The 24,959-nt window shown below is 37.8% G+C and overlaps 3 protein-coding genes, 2 long non-coding RNA genes, 1 other non-coding gene and 1 pseudogene across 6 annotated transcripts; 3 read left to right on the top strand and 4 right to left on the bottom strand.

Annotated features, from left to right (window-relative positions):
* Positions 1 to 1,906: 1,906 nt before the first annotated feature.
* LOC120015877 lies at positions 1,907 to 4,430 on the bottom strand (annotated as a pseudogene).
* A 771-nt stretch (positions 4,431 to 5,201) lies between these two features.
* LOC120016117 (RNA polymerase II subunit A C-terminal domain phosphatase SSU72-like) lies at positions 5,202 to 8,222 on the top strand. Its single transcript, XM_038868728.1, has 4 exons — positions 5,202 to 5,522; positions 6,455 to 6,600; positions 7,867 to 7,985; positions 8,076 to 8,222. Exons 1-4 carry the CDS (start codon positions 5,275 to 5,277, stop codon positions 8,175 to 8,177), a joined length of 615 nt encoding a protein of 204 aa, XP_038724656.1. The 5' UTR covers positions 5,202 to 5,274; the 3' UTR covers positions 8,178 to 8,222.
* A 1,199-nt stretch (positions 8,223 to 9,421) lies between these two features.
* LOC120017093 (U-box domain-containing protein 21-like) lies at positions 9,422 to 11,095 on the top strand. The gene has a single exon (XM_038870160.1). The coding sequence runs from the start codon at positions 9,660 to 9,662 to the stop codon at positions 10,971 to 10,973; it is 1,314 nt and encodes a 437-aa protein (XP_038726088.1). The 5' UTR covers positions 9,422 to 9,659; the 3' UTR covers positions 10,974 to 11,095.
* Positions 11,096 to 12,241: 1,146 nt separating this feature from the next.
* Positions 12,242 to 12,393, bottom strand: LOC119980164. The gene has a single exon (XR_005463802.1). It is a non-coding gene; the product is annotated as a U4 spliceosomal RNA (small nuclear RNA).
* Positions 12,394 to 13,367: 974 nt separating this feature from the next.
* On the top strand, positions 13,368 to 16,249 carry LOC120017171. The gene is made up of 3 exons (XR_005472104.1): positions 13,368 to 13,908; positions 14,030 to 14,133; positions 15,832 to 16,249. It is a non-coding gene; the product is annotated as an uncharacterized LOC120017171 (long non-coding RNA).
* Position 16,250: 1 nt separating this feature from the next.
* On the bottom strand, positions 16,251 to 20,866 carry LOC120017172. The gene is made up of 3 exons (XR_005472105.1): positions 20,236 to 20,866; positions 18,967 to 19,045; positions 16,251 to 18,082 (listed from the first exon to the last, which is right to left on the bottom strand). It is a non-coding gene; the product is annotated as an uncharacterized LOC120017172 (long non-coding RNA).
* Positions 20,867 to 21,585: 719 nt separating this feature from the next.
* Positions 21,586 to 24,868, bottom strand: LOC120016313. The gene is made up of 4 exons (XM_038869027.1): positions 24,552 to 24,868; positions 23,977 to 24,059; positions 22,015 to 22,070; positions 21,586 to 21,924 (listed from the first exon to the last, which is right to left on the bottom strand). Exons 1-4 carry the CDS (start codon positions 24,721 to 24,723, stop codon positions 21,846 to 21,848), a joined length of 390 nt encoding a protein of 129 aa, XP_038724955.1. The 5' UTR covers positions 24,724 to 24,868; the 3' UTR covers positions 21,586 to 21,845.
* Positions 24,869 to 24,959: the final 91 nt, after the last annotated feature.

The following is a 24,959-nucleotide window of genomic DNA, read 5'->3' as shown; positions in this document are numbered from 1 at the left end:
AAAAGGAGAGAGAGAGTGTTTGTCTGTGAGAATTTAATTAGATCAACAATTAGAACATATTTTTTAACACGATTTCTACATTCACCCCTCGTTTTGAATTCGTAAGGATTAGACCCCCTGTGATTTTTGTTTGTGTCATGACTGGTCCCTCCGTTTGTTTGATTGTCATTGACTAACGAAACAGTACAAAAGGACTGTTTTTACTAAATAAAATTATTTAAAAAAAACCAAATAAAACAACATATTCTTCATTTTTCCAAAAGCAACAATCAAAACTCTCACATCTGCAGATGAAAGAATCTAATTTGACTATCAAATTAATAGGAACAAAATCATTTTGAGATCTCAACTTTTGTTGCCTCCAGAAACAAAAATCCAATAGTAGATATGGAGATTGAAGACTATTGATTGATGAATACACAAAACCCAGATGGAAAATAAGTCGAAACAGACAGTTTTGAGAACAAACTTTGTTGATTCTTGAAATAGAGGGTTTATAATTGTTGAATACTCAAACCTAGATGGAGTTTATCAATAAAAAATCAATCCCACCCATAAATATTCCCCCTACACCTCACAAACTCCTCCTCTTTCCCCTCTACCTCACAAACACCATAAAAGTTAAGATTTTCATTCAATTTCCTTCATTTTCTCACAAACCAAACAGGGCCAAGAAAATTATAAACCCAATTAGAGAAGATGAATCAGTACTCACCAGGGTGTTGAAAATACAGAGATTGAAGACCAATGGAGAGTTTAGAGGCGAGATTTCTTGTGGTAATCGTCATTTCGAGACTTGATTTCAAGTTTCCAAGACAAAAGCTGTTTGCTTAATATGGAGTTCAAAACCCTTACCCCGAAAGAAAGAAGGCGTGTGTGTTACATGGTCTCTAACCTCGTGTGAAAGAGCCACTCTTGAGAGATTTGTGTAAAAAGTATTTTATTTGGGATTTTTTTTTCAATTTTATTAAGTTGAAACAACGTCGTTTTATGATCCATCGCTAGTCAATGACAATCAACCAGATAGAAGGACCAATCACAACTCAAACAAAAATCACAGGGATCCAATTCTTACGAATTCAAAATGAGGGGCGCATTTAGAAATGACTCTAACTATTGGGGGTGTTTAGGACATTTGACTAATAAAAAACAAGTGTTAGCTCTTACTATTATTACTAGGGTTACCCTATTAATTTTTCCTAGATAATCCTTTGTCCTTACAAGACAATTAGACATAGAGATGGAGTATTTGTTACATCTATTGAGTTCAAACCATGATTATCAGGAAAATAGACGCTACGCGTGTCTCTACAACAGCTCTCAAGTGTAACAAAAGTGTGTCTATATATATACATATACATGTGTATATAGGGGGTGTGTGTTTGTATAGCCTGTGTTTTTGTTGCTTTGGAGACTGGGGTGAAATGGTGGTTTTGCTTTGCCTTTATTTAGTATTTTTTTAAGTCTGTTTTTTGACTTTTTAGTTCGCTCTTTTTCTAACAATTTCACCTCGAAATTCGATCATATAAAAAAAGACCACCGGCCCTAGGTTGGTCAGAAGCAGAGGATGAGCCTTAAAAGTTAAAACCCTCTCTCTCTCTCTCTCTGAGCTTTCACATCACATCAATTATTGGGACTAGACCGGGACGTTGCCTCCAATTGCATAGCTTTCTTTTGCTACTTGAAGATTGACTTGCTTACGAAAGTTGGCACCATCGAAACAGGCCCATAGTATCTAGCTGAAGTCGGCCCATTAGCCCGCGCACCAGAACTGGGCCAGTGGACTGTTAATGACCTAAAGCCCAAAACCCAACAACCCTAAACACTGATTAACGCCACTTTGTATCTTTGCATGAATCAAGCAAATAGGGAAAATTAGGTAAGATGCCTCAATCTACGTTGTTAATTAGGCAAATGTTAAAAATGCTTTTATTTGATTTCTAAAAAATTATGCCGACATAAGATGGTAGAGAGTAGTTGTCTTTGTTTCCAGACAAATCTTGCAAACCATACCATAGACCAATCAATTCATGGAAGGACACAAAGTACTTCTCATATGCACAGTGCAGCCAGTGATGTTAATACTTCAGTATTGTACTCTACAGTCCAGTCTACAACATCCTTCGATATTGAACTCTTTTCTCCGCAGTTTCATCCATGTCAAACAACTTATCTAACCTTCGAGCTACCAACTAAATTGAATTATTCAAATGTGCCAAATCAGAGTAACTCCATGATGGTTATCATGGAGTTCATATGATGGAACCAGACAGGAAGATCAAGCTGCTACATGTTTTGAGGCCGATTGAGAAATTCTTGTGGCCTCTGTGTATCGTGTGGCTGCTCAACACTACTCTAATAAGGTTTGGTCAGCAGTGCATCCACCATATCTGTTTTTGCATAATTGAATATGAGATTTAATTTGCAACAAAATGATACCTTGTGTCCACATAACTCTCAATGTCCCAGAGGAAAGAACCAAAAGTCACAGCCTCCAATAGTAGTCTCTTCAAACCGCCAAAGCTAATCTTGATGTGTTCATCCTTCGAAGAATCAACAGTTCCTTGAGAAGTTATCACGATTTCAGGTCTTCCAAACAATGCCTCTGTATGCTTCTCAATAATGCTAACAGTCTCTCTGGATCGTATTGTTGCATATCTTTGAAGTGTCTCTCCGTCAAAAGACATCACATAACTCCGCAAACGAGAGGCCTTTATCCCGTGGCCAAGATCACCAACACTATTGCCACCAGCCATTGATGTGACTTCAGGGTGGGAAGAAACAGCTTGAAATGCTTCCTTTTCGACATTTGGTCAGACGTCCTCACCCACGGCTTGCCGGATGCTAATTTCCTCCTCATCTGATGCGTTTGGAAGGATTTTAATTGTCTTCTCAAGCTGAAACCTATGATCAACCCGCTTGAGGAAGTATCCATACATCACAGATGCAGCATAAACCTGCCCAACCCTGAGTTTGCTTATCTGCGCCACAGATGTTGTGTCACCCACTCTGTTTCCAAGAATGAGAGCTAGGTGGTTCTGTATCATCTCGTAGGCTTCAGGAGAGTGTAGACGCTCAAGCTTCTCATCCTGGCTTGGCCATCCATCCACCCGGCCAGGGGCTCTGTAGAGGAGGGGGCTACGGCGGGTATTAAAGAAACATCAGCATCCATGAACCTCTGCACAACCAAAGCAGACAGAATCTCTTCTAAAGCCTTTCTCCTTTCATTTGCCTTCACCTCAGCTATTCTCCTGATAGTTCCACAAAATCATGTCAAATGAATAAAATGCAGCAGAAATACACAAAAAAAAAAACCTCACTCTTATGCTGAAATAATTCAACCAACCTGAACAATACAAGGTCAGTGCCAGATGCAGAAGGCTCCTCTTTCTGATTCTCAGCATCACGATCAGTTTGAGCTGTTCAAGTTGCTGCTCAACAGCAGCAGGAACAAGATGGGGGTGGCTCACTAGGATCTGAGACAAAAGCTGGCCCACTGGGGACTCCAGCTGAAGTGGAGCAATTGAAGCAGCAGACGACTCAGGGGACCCAGCTGACTCTGCCGATGATGATGCTCTAACTACCATGCTTCTCCTACTTCCAAAAGTCATTCCCCTATGCCCTAGCTTCGAGGGATATATTGAAGAATTATGCTGCACTTGCCAAGTAGTTAAAGAAAAGTTAACTAATAACTGATTTTACTAGTATAAAAGCACAGAAGATTGAATCAATAACACAGCTCATAGCAGGCATTTAAATGCAAAAGATGAAACCCAAGATATCATCTTGCTAGCATGTGCTTCCATAAATGCAAAAGGAAATACTTATCAAAGTTTATTAAGTGAAACAAACAAGACAAATAGCCACTACTAAATCCCCATCGAGTTATGTACACAACAAGTCAAAGGCCATAATTAGAGCAATAACAAATAAGAAATAAAACCATAAAAAAAAAAACACTAACAATAATACAGTGAAAAATGAATCGCTAAATAGAGCTTTTAGACAAAACAGATAAGAGAGATGCAACTGAATACCTTAATCGGGAACCGAGATTTGGCGCGGAAACGAACAAAATCAGGTCTATTCTAGGTCATAAAACCCGATCTTGAACCGGAATTCAGAGGCCTTGAGACGCCAAATGATGATCGAACAACTGACGTTATAGCTGCTTCCATCCTCAGCACTGCCAAGACAAACACTTTCGATTAGATTACACAGATTATAAACTATAAAAGGAGTGATGTTACAATCAATTCGCAAATTCCCCACAATCGACTTCTACCTCTGGAGAAAATAAAAGGAGGAAGTCGACGGAGCCGAAAACCCTAGACAAATATACACCACAAGAAGAAGTGGACAGGTAGGGTGGAGGGGCTCAAAGGGCTGTAATGGTTTCAGTGGTCGGACGTTGGACTTCACAGGATGACAGTAAGAGCATCCACAATGGATGCCTTGATACACATTTGATATTGTCTTAAAATTTGTCCACTCAATGTCTTTTGGAGTGTGTATTTTATAGACACCAATAACGGTACAAACTTCATCATTTCTTGAGAATAACCAACCTTCACTTTCCCTCCATATCTTCTATAATAAAAATAAAAAAAACTATTTCAACCAACTACTAACCTCCACTTTCCCTCTATCTTTCTTATAATAATAATGAAATTATTTTATATTAATTCATAAATTCTGATATGAACAAAATACTTCAAATTATTAAATAAATAATTTTGGTGGAGAGACTGTCCATATGTAATATTGTTGGAACAAACGTGCATGCATATAATTAACTAACAGTAGCAATAACACATAAACAGTATCATTCATAAATAGTATCATTCAAGGTAATGCAGTAAACTAATAATTCAACAACCAAGGACCGATGACCCATTCTGATAGGCTTTTGGAAAAATTACTTCACGCTTGAGCTCTCAAGTGTTTCTAAAATTTTCATTGCACACCATTATTTTTCAAGTATGCAAAAAGGTCCAATTGTGAGGATATAGTGTTGAACTTTTCCAAAAAGTAAGGTATCAAGTGTGAGATATAGCATCCATTGTGAGTGCTCTAAGCTGTGGGGGCGCAGCGCATAAGGATTTATCACTTATGCCCCAAAACTATTGAAAATATGCACAAAGTCCCCCTTAAATTTTAAAATGACATCATATTCCCCTAAACTTTCTTTAATCTGGTAAACACACCCCGTTGTCCAAACTCAAAACCTACCCCAAATTGCTTCCGGTCCGTCCCTTTCCCTCTCTCTGTTGTATGTGTTATGATTCGATATTCCGCCGGAGCATCATGAAGTACAGGTATGCAATGGTGTGTTCGTCGAACCAGAATCGGAGTATGGAGGCTCACTCCTTGTTTAAGAGGCAGGGCTATGACGTATCGTCCTACGGCACCGGGTCTCACGTCAAGCTCCCTGGTCCCTCACTAAGAGAACCTAATGTCTACGATTTTGGTACACCGTACAAGCAGATGTTCGATGATCTCAGGCGCAAAGACCCTGAACTGTATCCGCTCTGTCTCTAATTCAACGTGTTTTTAAAATTTCCTTACTTCCATGTGAATATTTGTTTTATATTCTTCTTTAAATTCCAGGAAACCAAACAGAACATGTGGTAAAGCTTACTGGTTCGGTAATAGTAATAATTTGCTCGATTCGTCTAACTCATTCTTGGCCATTCTGTGGCGTAAAACTGTAAAATTCCCCCTCTACTTGCCAAGTTTTATAATATTTGAGCTTTCAATTTCAAGTTTTCTGTGAATCACAAACTTTAGCAACTGATTCGATTGACAGAAATGGAATTTGTTGCTCTTTGTAGTCTTTAATTGATGTAGAAATTTGCAGAAACAAATTTTAAATCTTCAATCTGGTTAGGTTTCTTAAAAGGCGATGCTTAGCCAAATATTGTTTGCGTTTCACCAAAGTTTGGTGGTTCTCTTGTTTCTATTCGGTTGCTCCCTGTATGTTTAGAATAATTAGCTTTGTTACATTCAACAGAAATAAAATAAAACAAGAATAAAAGAAAAAGGTTGCCCTTTTTACTTAATTTATAGTAATATTAATTATTGAATGGGAGGATAGCTGTTTGGTTTGCGACCCGTATTCACCCGAAATTATTAATTTTATTAAATCCAGCCTCAGCAGGCGATCCTTGCATTAGAAGGTGAAACCCCAGTTCTCAATTATGGTATGTACTATGGGTGTTGTATTCTTTGGAAGTAATTTAACATATTGACACTTTATTAATGTATGTAACGAGTTTTTAAATGGAGTAATTTTACATGTGTTGTCTATATGTTGCTTATCTATGATACATCTTTTGCTGCACTTGTTCCCTGTTATTTGTGGTAAACGATTTGAATTGCATTAATGCACTTGTTTTCAAATGTTAAATATGTTTGTAATATAAATAAAAGTTAAACCTTGACAAAATTTCAGTTACAAACGTAATGGCATATTGCCAATGCTGAAGAGGAATATAGGAGTGAAATCAGCACCACAACGTTGGCAAGAGAATGCTGCTGATGGTTCCTTTGATGTGGTATTAGCATTTGAAGAGAAGGTTTTTGACATGGTCATTGAAGGTTGACATGCTCCGTTTTCCTTCATCTTTCTTTTCTTTTTTGCTGTCATCATGCTAATTCTGCTGATTATAATATATTTAAGACCTATATGCATATAACAAAATCTTCTTTGACATCTCATTGTTTGGCTGTAAATGCATAGCCATGAGTTGGAGCTCTGAGAATCCATTACCGCATTAGGTTGTTTCTGACATGTTTCGTTTGACACCTCGCTCTTGTTCATGACAAGTTTCATTTATTTTCTGTTGTCAACCCAACGATGGTCTGTCTTTCTTTATCCAACCTTTCCCTGTCTGGTTGTCTTCTTTTCTTCTTATTTTTTTTCAATGAGGGGACCATTGTGTCCATGTCTAGCCTAGTTACTTTACGGTTGAAGATTTGTTTTGTTTTCCTATTAAAGCTTTTAAGATCATTTTCAGACAAGGAGTTTCGGTTTTGAAAGATAGACCTGCATCCATAAAGTTATGCTAAAGAGTGGGATTGGGATGGTTGTTACTAATGGCTGAGATGATTGTGATGGAGATGTCAATTGTGGAGAGAGCTTAAAGATTATGATCGCAGGTGCAAGTCTTGTTTCTAGCCACTTCTTATGAAATTTGGTTTCGAAATTTCCCTCCTAGAAGAAGTGAAGAACCCTTTTGTGTCAAAACCACATCTTGAGATCGTTGTTACTAATTTGATGTTGGCCTAATAGCAGACAGTTGGATGTGATGTAGATGGGAAATGACTGCTAGAGACTAGAGGTTCAAGTCTTGAGAGTTGAGAGTGTCGCTTCTTTTCCTTTTGCACTTCCTTTTTCCTGTGGCATTGGAATTTCATCCTCAAGCAATTAGGGAAGCTCACCTCCATGAATTAGTGCGGCCTTGCTGTTTCACTCCTTTTGTTTTTGTTGTTGCATTTTTTCTTTGCTTCATTTCCTTAAATGTTGGCACATAATTGGTTGTTGGCATGTCAACTTCTGAAGGTTGCTTCTCAAAGTCCTTTTTATTATGTGTTATGGAACTTTGTTTTTCATATAAATGATTGGGCCTGGAATTTAGTATTTATGTACAATGATTATGCAATGAATCGTGTACGTTTATATAATCATATTTGGTCAAACTGTGATGAAATTAGAAAGACTGCAAATATAAAGTTCTTTGTGATGAAAATTCTGGTAGTTCTAGCAGGTGAGGTGTACCGACTGATAAGAGGTGTACCGACTGATAAGAACTGTAAATAATTCTTATTCATTATCTTATTCAACTGTTGCATAAAGTTGTGCAGACCTCTTTAATCGAGATCAGGCCCTTATGAAAAGTGTGTTGATAATCAACTTGGAGGTGAAAGATAACCATGAGGAGGCAACCATAGGTGCTCGTCTTGCCTTAGAGCTGTGTCAGGAGGTGGGTATCCTGTTATATTGAACAGTTAGAAATTATTATTCAATGCATAATACTGATAAGAGTTTTTTGATGGATGGTTTTCGTTCATAGGTTGAAGCAGCTGAATCGTGGGAGGATTCAATTGATGAGATTGTGATTAATTTTGAGAACAATCACCGTCGGAAGGTGTTGTATAACATCTCTTTCTACTGAAATATTTTAACCAAATATACCAATATAATGTGTATAATTATTCTTAATTATACCATCTGTTTAGCAATGTTCTTCATTTTCATTGCCGATAATGCCGCCGTCTTTGAGACATTTTCTGGATTTATTTTTTATATATCATGAAGAATACCAACAATGTGACAACCTTTGTTACAAGGGCGGCCGACTAGGTAGGTTAAAAGATTTTTATTTTTGGGAACATGACCTTTCTGGAATGGAATTTTTGGCAATATTTTCTTCTAAACAGTTGACTTGAGAGAGAATGGATCTCCCCACCCCGGCGCAAAATACGCAAATTAAAGGGTTAATCATCTTGAAGGTAATTATGAGATGAAGCGTTGAAATGACTTGGATGATAGATTTAACTGCGCGCACACGTATATACACACACGTTGGTTCTCGGACGCGAGATCTCGCACTTTATTTATATATACAAGTGTGGGTTCAAAATTGATGAAACTCACGTGTGAATGATGTTAGATGAATCTCGTACTAGAAGAGAGCGCCCTCTCTCTTCATATATATATATATATATATATCATGAAATTGGGTTGGCCCCTTTTGTAAGAAACCAAGTTTTATGACCCATTAACATGGGTTTTCGACGATCTTATCGTGGGATTTCTCAAGATCCAAAATAATTTGCAACGGTACTAATAGAGTAGGGTTAATTAAGTAGGAGATGTAGGACACTACAATTGATGGGGAGACCTACCATAGGTCATTGGGGCGCGCTCTTCACGAGAAGTAGGCCCATGTCGGTAGAAGTCACAATAAGGCCATGTTTGGATAGCTCTATGTCATAAGTTTGCTGTCTGTGTGAAAAAGTCTTTAGTCCAACATTATGCTTTTGTTTATAATGAAGGACAGTCTACGCTTGTGAATATCAATTAAACATAATGATCTAATCACAAATTAATTCGGTGCTAAGACTAGTAGTAGTATTATTTCTTCTTTTCAAAAAAAAAAAAAAAGAGTAGTATTATTTCTGATAGTTCAAGTCGGTCAATGACCCTAAAACTCTCAATTGCTGACCCAGTTTCGATTCATTAAATATTTGTTTACTTTCAAGACTTCCAATTTTACCATTTCTCAGTTGACGGTTAGATTTTAAACTTTTTTTTTTTCTGATCTTCAACGGTCAATATTCAAACTCTCCCCTCCTAATATTAAACAAACCCAAAGATCCTCCGTCTCTCAATTTGAACACTTACGTCTTTGCATTTCTTTTCTAAATCCGACTTGTTTTAAGGTCTCAACTTTGAACACCGTCCCTGAAAAGTTTGAAAATTTCACGTTCTTCTTTTCTTTTCAAACCATGCACACACGCCTGTATATATATCTATTACGGTTATACCTAACAAACAAACCACAAAAACACTTCTTCTCTGTGTTTTTCTCTTCTGGGTTGGATTGATTGAAATTCTTTCTTCTTTATTTTGCTTTCTTTTCGTTCTTGTAAAAATGGGATTTGGATGGAGAAAAAGAAAAACTGCCTTAAATAGGCAAAGAAAAGGTGATATTGATGCAGAGCTTGTGATTCCGAACCATTTTCGATGCCCGATATCTCTTGATCTCATGAAGGATCCTGTCACATTGTCTTCTGGCATAACTTATGACCGCGAAAGCATCGAGAAGTGGCTCGAATCTGGCAACTTTACGTGCCCTGTAACGAATCAGGTGCTGAGGAGTTATGATCAAATTCCAAACCACACTCTTAGATCAATGATTCAAGAATGGTGCGTAGAGAATCGAAAATTCGGCGCTGAAAGAATCCCAACACCGAGAGTTCCAGTGACCGGAATTGAGGTGTCGGAGATTCTCTTCGGTGTCGAGGAATCCGTGAAACGTTTGGATCGATGTGGGTGCTTAGATTTGGTGAAAAAGATCAGAACTTTGGGGAGTGAAAGTGAAAGAAACAGAAGGTGCATTGTGCAGAATGGGACTGGTGGTGTATTAGCAGCGGCATTTGATGAGTTTGCTAGAGATTCATGTGAGAGAAATGAAATTGCTTTGAAAGAGATACTGTGTTGCTTGACTTGGATGCTACCGTTTGACGCTGAGACCCAAGTTTACTTGGGATCCAAGGATTCACTAGGTTGTCTGGTTTGGTTTTTGAGGAATGAAGATTCCACTTCAGTGAAGCAGAACTCAATTGTTGCCTTAAAGGAGCTTGCTTCTTGTGACCAAAAACATGTGGAAGCACTAGCTGGGATTGAAGGAGTAGTTGAAATTCTTTTCAAGTTCATTCAACGCCCAATTAGTACAACAATCAAAAAATCTTCTCTTATGTTAAGTTTCCAATTAGTCTCATTCAATGAGAAGATCAGAAAACTGTTTTCGCAGATGGGTTTGGTGCCAATACTCTTAGAATCCATGATTGACACTGAAAGGAGTATATGTGAGCCAGCGTTGGGCGTTCTTGACAGGCTATGTGATTGTGATGAAGGAAGAGAAGAAGCATATAAAAATGCTCTGACAATTCCAGTTCTGGTGAAGAAGATATTGGGCGTATCGGATTTGGCATCGGAGTATTCGATTAGTATTATTTGGAAACTAATCAAGTATGAGCAGAGGAACAATGGAGATGGATCAATAGTCTTGGTTGAGGCACTTCAAGTTGGTGCATTTCAGAAGGTTTTGTTGTTATTACAGCTTGGTTGTGGAGATGAAACAAAACAGAAGGTAGCAGAGGTTTTGAAATCCATGAATCCTTACAGGACTACATCTGAATGCATTGAAACTTCTGATTTCAAGAACCTCAAGAGGTCATTTTGAAAGATCATAAGGATATTGTAACAAATTCCTTTCCTTTTTCATTCATTATTTGTATATGATAAGAGCAGTTTTGTATGAACAAATTCTTTCATAATAAATATAGTTTCTTCAATTTAATTGTTGATCCTGTTGGTAATGGTTTTTTTTTTTTTTTCTGGAAATATTTACTGGTTAAATAATTTGAATGGAAATTACATTCTACTCAATAGTAGACATTCAGACTTGTTCATACTTAAATTTCAAAGGCGTACAAGAGAGGAGACTCAGTGTTTGATCAATTCAAACCTCATAACACACTGAGATTTCAAATCAAAGTTGAACAATAAGTCAACAAAATCCAATTTTACCTTTAATAAGATAACCGTGTGCCTTTGACTCCATGTATCTTCGAATGTTTGAATTTACCTACTTTTCCCAAACATCATGGTAAATCACAGAATAAGAGGGACTACAGTTAGCTAATACAATTTCCTCCAAAACCATCCCCAAATCATTTTTGTTCTTTGAAAAATGACATATTAGGATTTAGTATTTATGATATAGGGTTTAGGGCTCTTTTGTTTTTCCCCTTCAAAATCAACGATATTCTAAAACCACGACTTTATGAACTACGGATTTGTTTCAGGCTAATTTTAGCTGTTCAAGGACAAGTTCCAGGCTTTTATGATCTACGGATTTGTCTTTCTACATTACGCTTTTGACTGTTGAAATAACTGATCACATTCTTGTTTGAGATTTTTCACCGGTTTGCCTAATTATGCTTTCCGCTTATGCATAGCTTTTTTTTTTTAGAATATTTGCGCGTAAAGCTGAGAAGGCCATTGTTACCCATCTCCATCTTGTAGTTCATTTTAGAGGGTAATTTCAAAGATTACCAAATAGGCGAATAATCTCTCCAAATAATGTTTCAATATCTGAAATGTCTCAAAGCAAAAGCCAAAAGGTTTAATATCCATTGTAATTTCTATGGTTGATGCATAAATTTTTTCTCAAGGCAATAGGAGCTACTCTGGATTAACGGGGGTTATTGTTCTCATTCGTACCATAAACAATATTGATTTATGTTTACACAGAAAGTACCAGACATATATATATATATATATATATATATATATATATATGCATAGAGATCCAGTATGAACTCACGAGCGTATGAACCCAACAAGATTGAAAAGTGTAACAAAATGGAATTGATCTCATAACAACTGAGAGCCCAGGCAGACGTAGGGAACCCTCTTTGACTCAGCTTTTCACACTAAGAATTGTAGGGCTTTGCCCCAAAGGGGAGCCCTTCCAAAAATTCTCGAAGGCCAGGAACAAGCCCAGGCCCAAGAGGGGGTTTGGAAATAGTTTTCAACCAGCAATTGACGCGCCTCGGTTAGAACCTCACTAGCTGCGTCATTGCCCCAAGCGCAAAGATAAGGTGTTATGCCTCTGTCCTCCGTTTTTATATTCCTTTCAATTGATGATGTCTTTTGGTGAGTAGTCGATGTGGGACTCAATTAAGAAAACAACACTCCTCTTTTTTAACAAACAAGCCCAAGTCCACGAAAAAAGAGCGAGGTTAGGGTCAGGAAAAGTCTTCCTTGGCTGGGCCCCGGTTCCAACAAAAGTTAAGACTGGGATGGGTCTACTGTCTACAACGGCAAACCCGGGCAATAAAGTATTGGGCCTGTTTAAAAGAGATGGTGGTCCACAACAAGTACAAAATACAAATCTATGACTATGAGTTAGCAAAAAGGCCCATGAAGGAAGGTCCAAATATAGTTTATGGGCCTTTGGTTGAGACTCTCGGTGAATTATTGGAGATCCGTCTGCTGCACTGTCAGTCATACTTGTTCAAATGTCGTGAGAGGTTCTTACTGTTGTTTTTTTTCCTTCTCGGTATGAACTGTCTCCTTATTCTCTACTATGATGTGGTCTGGTGTGTATTTAGCTTTCAGCTTGTAAGCCATGATTTAATTTATTTTTTTTGTATTGGAATATTGAGTTTGTTATGAGACTTTGATTTGCTCTGATGGCCTGAAAACCCCTATTTCCAATAGTTTAAAATGTTGGAAATGGGTGATTTGATGATTTAGGCGCACACACATTTGAGCATTTATTTTGGTAGGAGAGGATGAAATTGAATGGGATTTGGGGTCTTCTATTTTTTTCTTTTCCCAAAATAATCGTTTATGCTTGTTATTCCAACGCTTCTCCTCTCTCTCTCTCTCGACCCTTTCTTTGCAAACCGACTTTTCTAATAAATTTGCACTATATTTTTCTTATAGCATTGTTATTGTGGAAAATTTGCATTGAATGCTTCTTGAGAAACCTGTGGTGGGCTTTTGTTTTGATCACCGACAAAAAAGTGGATATATATAGCTTATCAGTGAATTGAGTGAATAGCCAAGTGCGCTCATCATGTGAGAGCGAGCAAGCGCGAACAATATGTAGTAGTGTCGCTGTCTAGTGTGTAAGAAGTGTAAAGTCGGTGTAGTGGTATATCATATGTGTATGTATATATATGTATTTGTATGTGTCGGGGTTGATTTGTGGAGATTTTTCTCTCTCAAATTGTCTCTTTTTTCCTCAGGCCGCATTTTGTTTCTCTCAATATTTGATTTGTTTAGTTTAGGTATCTTTTTGCTACTTTCTCAACCTTTCCCGCCCCTCCTCAGAAACCCTAACATCTAGTTTATGAGAATTACCATGGCTTCGAGAGCAAAATTTTTTCAGATCTACGTTTTTTGCTTCCTATTTTCCTACTTGAGCAGTTTTCTCATTCCAAAGCATCGATAAACTGACAAATTCCAAATAGATTCAAGATCAGAAAGGAAAGGAAAGAGAAGTGAGAGAATGGATGCCATAGGTTCAGTGATCAATCAGCTCAGAAAGTTCGCCTCAGACAGCGTTCGCCTTGCGAAGAGGTGCCACAAGCCCGATCTCGAAGGTACAAGACTAACTTTTCGATTTTGATTTCTTCCGGTTGAACGGTTAATGGTTGCTTCTAGTGTGCTGATCTGGTGTGGATTTTGAGCCTCACTGTGCGTTTTTGTATTCCGATGGTGTAGAAATCATGAAGCTGGCGTCCCGTGTTCGTGGTATGAGATTCGTCGGGTTCTTCGAAAAGCTGATCTTCATCCCGATCAACGACATCATTGTTTGATCTCGCTAGGTAAGCCTTAATCTTCTTGGACTATTTAATTGCTAGATTGACTCTGTTGTGCTTTTCTTTTAGATTGTTGCTTTTCATTCGGTCACTGAAATTGTGTTTTACCAATCATTGGAATCCTCAATTCAGAGAATTCACACGGTTCTCTGGTAGATAAATATAATCGTGATAATACTATATTCGGATTTACTCTTCCGATCTCAACGTCTACTGCTCACGTTGAGATGTCGGATGCCAAAGCGTTATTCTCTTGCATTTTGTGTTGCATATTGTGTTTGTGCCAATTGCCAAATATTCCAACTGGTCATGATGACATCAGTTTTCTTTCAATTTCTCGCCAACAATATTGTTTTAGACTACTTAATGTTTTTAGTTACTTAATATTTAAATCTGTAAACTGTCTCTTAAATGATCATCTTTCTTTGCAAAATGATAGCATTAACCGTTTGCTTTAATGTCGTAACATAATCCTTAACCAATTGGTAGTACTACAAAGCTTTTGTTCCAGACTCGAGTTTGTAACAAAGAGAATTGTAATTTAGCTAAAGTTTGTATGCTGCTAAAAAGAATTGTTGTTTAGCATATTCAGGATCTTTTGTTGCTTTTGAGATCAATCATTGTTAGCGATCTGGTAACTGCCAATTTATGGAAATGTTGGTGGGAAGAAATTCTTATTCGAGGAGGATCTTACCTTTTCATTAATATGAATCTAGTGAAACAGATGAAATCTTCAAACTATGTGATGTAATAGGCAGCACAACCAGTGGAAGCTGTTAAATACCAGTTTCCACTGTTCTGTTCCCCACCCCTATCTTCTTCTTTTTTGTGCAAGTTCACTTTAGACAACTGAATATATTGTCCTCCTGATGCAGCCATCAGTAAGTGAGGATGTAAGCTACCTTTTTTGTGCTATGTTTAGGCGTGGATGAATAACATATGTTTATGCCTTGTGCATGAATAATGCTTCACTATTGAGTTATGTGTGCAGGAGAATGTCATTTTTGAATTCTAGACCTTTGGGTTATATGCAGAAGTGGTATATATATGCCCATTGCCGATTGTAAATTTAAATTGTTTGTCAAACAACTACTACTACTTAATTTCATGAAGTGGTAACTGGTAAGTGCCACATGATGGATGCGGTGTCTTTCTTTTCATGTTTAGCTTTCTGATTTGGACAAGGAGGATGAAACCTTGACAAACTCTCTGATCATTGCGTAAATCATTTGGAATTCCACATGATATGTATATATATGTGGAACTCCTTCAATCAAAAAAAAAAATCTGGAACTCCTTTTTGGGATCATAGACTTTTGGATTTTAAGCAGAAATAGGTTGTGTGCCATTTACACATTGTAGGTATGAAGTGGGAAATGCCATATGCTGCTGGTGATGTCCCGTTTTCAGTTTGTTTGTGTTAATACTTTCTCATTTTGACAAAGAGATTGAGACCTTCGTGAATCGAGTTTTACATAGATTGCATCTTACAGTTTAAGTTTTCAGTGGTTCAGTTATTTTGTTTGATGCCTTGATAGTTGATACTATTGTTAGTTCGGCTGCAAATCCTCATCGTCATCCAAATGTAATTAATATATTGTTAAATAGGTTGAATTGTGAGAATATCTTATGTTCAAACCAACTTCCTGTTAATGATAACTCATACTATCTGATGTCTAATTTTCATTGAATACTGTTTTGCAGGTGAGCAACACAAGCTGGAAATGGTCAATGAGGTAGGGTGTTCGATGAACTTTTTATTTTTCCCCCTCTCTGACTTATCTTTTTTCCATTAAGGATTTATGGACTTTATTCAACTCGTAGAGCAAATGACCCACATTCTTTAAGAAGTTTTGGTTGGCTATAGGCTTTAATACTTGGTGGCAAATGGGAATGTTCGACGATGCCTATAGATTGTTAAGAAAGTGTATTACATATTGACCTAAAATTGTTTTTATTACAAGGTCTTAATTTTGTGTGTGAGAGAGAGAGGCACAATAGATCAAAGCCATTCTTCTCCCTGTAAATTAAATGAGAATCCTGTTGAAATGATTTTATATGTTTTCGAATTGGATTCTCTGATTGTCATTGACATTAAACGATAATCTTTGTTCATGGTTTAGTGGATGCAGGAACTCCTCATCTAATGATTAAGTTCAGCTTTGATGCCTACAGCAAGAAAAGCTGGTTTGATTATAAGTGTAGTGGCAAGAGCTGACATGGAAAAGCTATTTGATCTTTGGACCAGATCTCATCTCCGGTCATGTTGTGGGTGCTATAGCTGGAAGAATGGCCTTGGACTATGCTGAATGGAATGGCTGGAAGGTTAAAAGCTATTATCAGTTTATCACTACTAGATTCTTTACCATGCGAATGGGAAGAGCATTCATTAAAAGGTGGGAATTTAAAGACTACATATAACAATAAGGAAACTAGAACCAACCTTGCCGCTAATGGTAGTTACGCCCTTGTCCGTGGCTCAACCATCTTCGGCTCGAGGCCTAGTAAAGAGTTGCGTCACAGCCCACATGAGTTTGATGTAAGGCAGGCTTAATGAAGTTGAGACCCGGCTCAGGTATGGTATAATGTACCATGGCCTGATTCGAGACATGAGGACCAAACTTATTCGGTCTGGTTAAGAGTTGCGTCACATCCTAAACGAGTTCAACATATGGCCCAAAAAAACTGTGCCTCGGGACCAGTTATAGTGGGCCAGCATGAGGCTGATAACTGATAAGAATTGAACTTAAAGCCCAAAATGAATTTGGGCCTCCTCACTCTTAAATGTTAAAACAAATGAAAGATCATGCACAAGCACTTGGGCCACTTTTAAAACAAATGAAAGAATAGGCCGGAGCCATATCACTCTGAAGCCCAAAGTGAAAATGGGCTTACGAGAGTGACATGGCCCAATTGGATGCAGGCCCAAGAAACTTGACCGGACCTGCTTGATTCTATCATAGGCCCATATAATTGTGTTTCGCCTCATTAAAATTGGGCCTTTAGGCCATTTATGCCGAGCCTGTGGGCCGAAAACAAATTGACCCAATTGGACTTAAGGCCCAAAAAACTTGACCCCATTGAATAATTACATCATGGGCCCATAGAATTGGTTTCGACCCAAAACACAAGGGCCATTGGAACTAAGGTTGACCAGGCCGCTATGTTTGCATAATGGGCCCATATGATTAGGCTTCAGCCCATTTCTATTGGGCCTCTTGGCCAGTTACGCTGGACCCTGGGAGCCAAAATTCATTGGCCCAGTTCGCTATGTTTATAATAGGCCCCTTAATTTTGGGCCTTTTGGCCTGTAACTCTGGGCCCCTGGGCCGACAACACATTATACCAAATTGACTAAGGCAGAAAAACTTAACAGGCCCACTTTATTGTATCATGGGCCCATATAATTGGGCTTCGACCCATGATATTGGGCCTGTTTTAGTGTAGACCCATTTTTGGGTTTCGGCCCATTCTTATTGGGCCATTTGGCCTGTTAAGAAGAGCCCGTAGGCCCCCAAGTACATTTGGCTCAATTGCAATCAAGGCCTAAAATCTCTTTTCTTTTGATATTATTCTAACGTTGTCACATACAACTGGGTGTCGTACTATCAATTACACTGAACCCAAGCCCATGGCGTTTTTGGCAATGTCTTATATGTTTGGCCCACTAATTTGGGTCCTGCCCCCAAGATGTACGATTCCAGAAGGCCCTTCTGATAGAACATTTGGATTTTTTTTTTGTAATTATATGATCCGCCCATTCAATTCTATTAACGTGAAATCCGTCAATACTTAACCTGTTACGCATTGATTTATGTTATTATTGGTTCTTGATTTTCCATAGATTATTTTGATAAAAAGCGTGTGCCATAATAAACTGGACTTCTGTAATACCTGCAATCACCGCAAGCGAGCAACTGCTTGTGGAACATCTTATAATACCCTGATAATCACACTGAGGAAGAAGCAAAATGAAATGTCTTAAATAAACACAATAGCCTCATGGAAATTTAAATCAGAAAACAATGACAAGAACTTACTCAACTAAGTAAATTTCATGATGGTAAAAGCATTCAAAAATTAAACAAAGGTTCAATTAGTGACGACAATATTATAACTTCCATGTTCTAGTTACAGAATGTATGTCTTCTCCTAAAAGTATATCTCTTTATCATATTTCCCTATGTATTGATGCCCTAGCATTTTCTTTTTATTGTCTTTCTAAAAATAAATGAAATTTTCTATAAAACTCGAAATCTCTGAAGTTGAATGTCATAACAATTTGCCAAATGAAAATAAAAATAAAAATAAAAAACAGAAAGAAGAGAATGCGTATATGGCATTTAAAAACATAAATAAGAACATTTGAGGATCCAAAGAGCCATATGCTGAAAACCAGCTTCAGAAGACACAAGGGTACATATGATACATCACTGGTATGAAAGTAAACTTATGCAGATGCTGTGCATCAATGATCCAACACGGGCACAAAAACCTTAAAACACCAGTGGGTAGGCTTCTGGCAAAATGAGTTGGGCCAGAAGGACTGAGATTAGGAGTGTAATAGTCTGCCACCAGCAATAAAGTTTACTTCTCGGCTCATTAAGAGCTATAAGCTAGCAATTTCTCTTCATTTTGTCAACAAGGATGCATTGTCAGCTATATAATACTATTTGTCATAATACTTGTTAGTTTTCCTGAGTCTAGAAACACCTACATAGTTTCAGGCTAGAAGTCCTAAAGAACATGAGTGTGTTAATAAAATAAATCAACTGATATCACATACTCATTCTAATTTGAGAGTTTCAGAACGGAATATCAAGCAGAGAAAGTACTTACTAAGAAATTTCTCTTTGTTAGAATAGCTAGCCCAAGATGACCTAAATTGATGAAGTTCTGCTTTCCTTCTCAAAAGCGCCTTCAAAAACAGCCATTAATGGATATTTACACACTGGAAAAATTGAATGAAGAACAAAAAATATATAATATCACAAACAAAAGGATTGAAGCTTATATATACTTAGCTACTCATTGAGTCGAGCAGGAACAAGTCAAAATTAAGGGTTAAAAAATAAAAACGCATGGTCCAAATCTTTAAAACCATAATTAATCTTTAAAATGAGATGTGGCGGTCTGTGCCTCTAACAACTCTGCATGTGAAACATGGAACAAAGAGAACACAGGAGATATCAGAAGAAGCATCTAGACTCCTAGATAGGTAGTGCACCTGTATGGTGCAGGAGATACCTTCAACGCTTCCTGAGTCATCAGGTTAAGCCAACTTTTGGCATGGGTCATCATGTTGTTTATCTCATCAAAGCAGCCACATGTTAAAGTGGAGGTATTTTGAAAACATTCGAGAGACCATAATATCAAAGATCTGGAAAAAGAAAGGCTCACACCCGCACAAGTTTTGCAAAAGGTCGTGCTAACTACGGATGGGCCCGGCTATATAAAACACTTCATGGCTTCCTACCCAGGAGATGTGAGACTTCCACTAGAGGATCTTCTGCATCAATATCCATTTAGAAATAGAAACTACATGGCATGGTTACCATGATGGATTTGATTAGGAAATTAGCAACCAAAGAACAATCAGTGCATACTTGAGTTATTCACTCTGTAAACAATGTATTGAAATAGATTATAGATGTCTACACGTTACTTCTAAAAATGTAACCTGTAGATTTAATTGACAACATGAAATTTCAAATATAAAGTATAAATCTGTCTCAATTATCATTAGGAGAAGAAAATTATAGAAATAACAAGTACATCTAGCGATTGATAAGGTAATGCATTACATGAAATAGTTATAGCATACAGTTGATAAACACTAATCTTCACCGGCTAGAATCGTCTGTTCGGCTGGCAAGAAATCCTAAGGATAGTAACAAGGCATATGGCGCAGACTTAAAATATTTGGAATTCAACTACTTCTCATTCATGTTAGGATGCCGGAAAATGTCAATTTTCTCAGTCCTTCCCTCAGTCTAAATAGCAACCAAACAGGGAGACAAAAAAACAACATGAAAAGTCACACAAGTTCTCGGTAGAATATACTCAACATTGCAATTGCTTGATATGTAATTATAGAGAGAAAAGTACCTTCAAACGTTTGAACACTAGAGAGGGAGGGAGGCATCGTCCTTGAGGACCTCAACGTACGACTGATTGATGAGATTTCTCTCAGATGTGTCGCCTTCGAGACAGAGGTTAGGGTTTTGCGAGAAGTCGATCTCGTGGACAGATGGCAGGTGCGTTTCTCCTTGCAGCTGTTGTCGTTTCTCAACAATAAGAGAGACTTGTAAGCACGACCGATGTCGTTTCTCACTTCTTGCGTTTTCTTCAAGTAGAAGATAGAAATAGACGGAAGAGATTAGGGTTTTGCGAGACGTCGATCTGATCAATGAGATTTCTCATCAGATCGTCGCGCGACAGAGATTAGGGTTTTGCAAGATGTCGATCTCGTGGACGGATCGCATGTGCGATTCTCGTTGTAGCTATTGTCTTTTGTAAGGAGTCTTGTCAAGCACGACCGATGTTGATGAATTCTTCAGAGAACTCGACGCCATCGGCACTGCCGATCTGCTAGAGCGTCTCTTCTTCGTTCCTCTCACAGAAGAGCTAAAAAAAGGAAAAACGACGGTCTCATTCCTCTCTCTCGTCTGTAACAATCAATTCTCCAGAACTTGTAGTTCACACTTTGAAGTTTGAAAGGCACACTCGGTAGGCTTGGGTACTCACTAGTGACTAGTGCTGCTGTAGTGAAGAAAATACTTGGGCTATGACGCTGGAAGCCCATTAATTTTTGGGTTTCAATAAAGCCCAATGAGGAACCTCATTGACCAAATTCTGATTTTTTGAGGTAAAAACTAAAAACTGCCTTGCAATCACGCTTGAATATTGTTTTCCTGCTCTGTACCAGTTGCAACTTCCTCTCTTTCGATCATATATCCAAATATCATGCTTGGTATGGTAAAAAACCTTCACCATCAGTCCGTCCTTAGAATAGATTTATCAATCAATGTACATTTGTCGATTAAGATAATGAAATAATGAAATCTGTAAACACAATAAAACTGGAAGTGCAGGATGAAAGTTTGTGATTCTCCAGAGTAGTTTCAGTTTCGCAAAAAAGATCAAAAAAAAAAAAAATCGCCCATTTCCAACCATGCAAACGATATGTTACCACATCTTGCTTCCTCCACATTTTCCTGAACCGATGAATGCTTACCACCAATATCCGACATCCCTATAGCACACTATCAGAGGCCAGCGCCTTGTTTAAGGACCAAAGATTTGACCTGATAGCTTCAACAATCAAAGAAACACAAAACCCTGCACTTTCCAGGCACTCAAATTTGCTATACAGTGTAGTCTACTCCAGTTTGAAAAACCAGGGAAGGTATAGAAGTTGACATAACTTATAAATAATGCTCCTTAATCAACATTATCTTAACTAAATCACTTTCTAACTACTCGTATTCATGCTGTAGCTCCATAAGTCACCAACAAAATGAAGTTCGAGAAATCATCCGACAAGTACCTCAAGGATTATTGAAAAAAGTACCTTAAAGACTAATCGCCAAGGCGCTTGCAAAAATATGACTCAAAAACATACTACACAACAACATAATATTAATTTTTGATGCAATGTAAATCATAGTTCAACTCAATCATCTACATCAAATTCAAAGAAGCCATTGTGACAGTATCTATTCCTCTTTGTACCTCTTCTCTATTTCCTCCAAACTTTCAAGGTCTTTGTAATATTTGCAAATCCGAAAGATACACCTGCAACCACGTTCAAAGGGGCTTAAGTTACCATAGACAAGATCCAGGCAAGCATCTCAAAACCAGATATGTTATATAATAGCCACTTACCAGTAGAGAAAGCATGCTGAAGCACACAGAACAACATTCCTTTGAGCTTTGTAGATCTGCATAAAACATCATTACAGTGAGCATATAATGAAATTCCATCATTTTAATGGAGGCACCAAGATGAAGCAGAAAATGAGAGCCAACAAAGAGGCTAAAGCATGTTGAAACAATGACCACAGTATTGGGGCTGGCAAAGAAGACCAGACAGAGCTTTTTACACAATCAAAAGACGTAAATGATTGATGCAAGGACTCTAGTGTTATCTCTTTGTTATTCTAAAATCCTCTCAGAATGTAGAGGGAAACACTGGTGGGCTGTTAGTTGGCTGTACTGAATAATTTAGTGGAAATGGGAAACTGCATAGCTCGTCTTCAAGAGACTTAGTGAAATTTTTGGATGTCAACAAATTCATAATATGTGGATATTAGAAATTCTAAATGGCTTGATTTGTCAGCAGTCAATAGAGTGTCTGAGATTTATCAATTGGAGGACTAGTGTAGTCAATATTTTGCACAGCATAATGGGGAAGGCTTTCTTTTTCTTGCTTCTCTAGGAGTTATCAGGGTCGTTTGATTTCACTAGAGCTTATATGCTTGGGGAAGGGGAGGTGAGAAGGATGAGAAGCTTGCTCTTGAATGAGCTTCATGGCATTTGGGAGAGGTAGGACATTCCAGGGATTATTACTCATTGAAAAAGATATTAGGGATCCAGCAAAGAACAAGTTTTCTACATGTGTAAGGGAGGAGCTTTTGATGTGGTGTTGTATCCAAATGAAAAATGAGGGGACAAGGTAAAATTTCTTGGGTAATAGATTTCCTAGAAATTTAGGAAACACTTGGACCTATCTCTTTTAAAAAAGTCTTTGCGTGGTCCAGCTTTGGAGAATCCAAAATTGATCACTTCTTGGTCTCAAGGAACTGGAAATATTATTCGAATGATTTCCAAAAATTCAATGCGCGTGATGGTTTCTAATCCTTACCCTATAGAATTAATATGAAGGGTCTCCTACCCAAGACCACAGCTGACGGAAAATCTGTGGTTTAAGATGGAAGGATATAGGGGCCAGGATAAAGGGAGGTCAAATGGTTACAATGTGCAAGGCTTTTGCCATCTTGGTGGTCACAGTTAACTCAAAATCTTGACAATGGATGTCAAGAAACGGAATAAAATGGTATTCTGAGTAATTTAAATACTATTTTTATTCATTGATTCTGAAGAAAGGAAGGGCTTGGAATAGGGGGGGACTCCAGGCATATTGGCCAAGAAGGATGCTTACACGATTTTTTCTCAAGAAGACTTTGGCAATTAACTCAGAGATATTTCTCATATGTCATTGCCTTACCCTAGATACTAAACTTAAAACTAAAGGTTTTTTTTTTAATCTAGTTTATGGCAGCTCTCAGCAACCCAGCATAAATTGTTTCTAGGTGCATGAAACTAGCATTTACCCTACATTATAACCAAAATTATGACAACTCTTGTAGAATATCAAATCTCAATCAGAAGACTTCCTAACTATTTCAAGTACCCATAGTATAAATTACAACACAAAATTTGGCCATCAGCCATAGAAGGCAACAACGCAATATGAAGTCCTGTATCCTAGCATAGTAGCAAATAGTAATATTCCTTTCAAGGTTATGTGGTAGTATCCCGACACTCAAGTTTCTTTAGTTTTCAATGCAACAAAATACTTTGTATTCATTTTACTACCATTGTCTGGATCCCAACTAGCAACTGTTCAGATGTCCTTTTAATTCCAATTCATGAAAGCAGTTTATATAAAAAGCTAAAAAATCCAACCATTTCCGATCTTCAAATGCATTTTATAGAACATTAACTGTTATCATTCTAACTGCATTGAGCAGATAGCATCAGGACATATACAAGGCCAGAATCACAAATAAAATGTCCTGAAATAAATTTAACTTTATCAAAGAAGATCGCTGGTTAAATACTTACAGCCTTCTCGTATCGATCTCTCTCAGCAGCAGTGCAGACATCTGAGGTGCACATCAGGCGGTGCTCATTCTTCCAGTATATATCTACACCAAATTCAAATCGAGAAAATCATTTCTAAATTCGAACGCACCAATCATATTTCTCAAAAGCCAATGAAACAAATGCAATCAGATAGAATAGAATAGCCTTAACTATTACCCCCTTAAATGAACCATTAAGCATTTAAAAGCACATATAAATAACGATTAGTTGAATTAGAGCCATATATGCCATCTTCCCCATATCCACAACCTTAATCATACTCACGGGATTATCAGCAACCAAACAAAAGCAAATTATTTCAAATTACAGAAAAAAGAACAGTATAAGGAACGATATACTACAAAAACCGATCAGCTAACAGATCCAAACCTATCATCATAAGAACTACGATCACGGGAACAAAAACTTTCAATTATCTAAGTAACACGAAGAGCAGTGTTAACGACACATCAAGATACCAAATCTGGGAAGAAATCCTCGCGAACCAACACACAAAAAGAAAGGGAAGGGAGATAAAGGAACATATAAATCACCTAATAACTGGAACCCCGCAAAAGGAATTATAAACAGCGCAGGCTGGAGTATCATAGAGACCAGGGAGACCAATCGTCTCTTCAAGAGCTTCGGCGAAGGAAGAGTCAAAAGCACCGCTACTGCCGCCTCAGCTGCAACTACGTAAGCGATTATCATCCATTGCAAGCCCATCTCTGATTCGCAGTTAAGCTCAGGCTTCCGCTTCGATTTCTGAATACTCGAGTACTTCGCTCCTCTCACACTCAGGTTCCAGTAGTCGAACTTTCGTTGTTGATCCTTCGATCGAAAACTGCCTCTTCATGTTCTGGTACGGAGCGGCGCATGAGAAGGAAGTTTGTTGATGCAATTTTTGGGCCGTGCCTTGCTTCGGTGATCCGGCCCACGTTTTATTAAACTGGGTTGTCAGA

This window comes from Tripterygium wilfordii, chromosome 15 (assembly GCF_013401445.1).
Source record: "Tripterygium wilfordii isolate XIE 37 chromosome 15, ASM1340144v1, whole genome shotgun sequence".
NCBI lineage: Eukaryota > Viridiplantae > Streptophyta > Magnoliopsida > Celastrales > Celastraceae > Tripterygium > Tripterygium wilfordii.
Note: the sequence above shows the minus strand (reverse complement) of the source record. Positions and strands in the feature narration are given on the sequence as shown.

Excerpts from the sequence above, each read along its gene's own strand:
- LOC120017093 (XM_038870160.1), top strand. The coding sequence starts at position 9,660 with ATGGGATTTGGATGGAGAAAAAGAAAAACTGCCTTAAATAGGCAAAGA.
- LOC120016313 (XM_038869027.1), bottom strand. The coding sequence starts at position 24,723 with ATGGGCTTGCAATGGATGATAATCGCTTACGTAGTTGCAGCTGAGGCG. Across the intron at positions 22,071-23,976 it reads GAGATCGATACGAGAAGGCT|ATCTACAAAGCTCAAAGGAA; the intron begins GTAAGTATTTAA and ends TGTTTTATGCAG. Across the intron at positions 21,925-22,014 it reads TCAGCATGCTTTCTCTACTG|GTGTATCTTTCGGATTTGCA; the intron begins GTAAGTGGCTAT and ends ACGTGGTTGCAG.
- LOC120016117 (XM_038868728.1), top strand. The coding sequence starts at position 5,275 with ATGTGTTATGATTCGATATTCCGCCGGAGCATCATGAAGTACAGGTAT. Across the intron at positions 6,601-7,866 it reads TTTTGACATGGTCATTGAAG|ACCTCTTTAATCGAGATCAG; the intron begins GTTGACATGCTC and ends AAAGTTGTGCAG. Across the intron at positions 7,986-8,075 it reads CCTTAGAGCTGTGTCAGGAG|GTTGAAGCAGCTGAATCGTG; the intron begins GTGGGTATCCTG and ends TTTCGTTCATAG.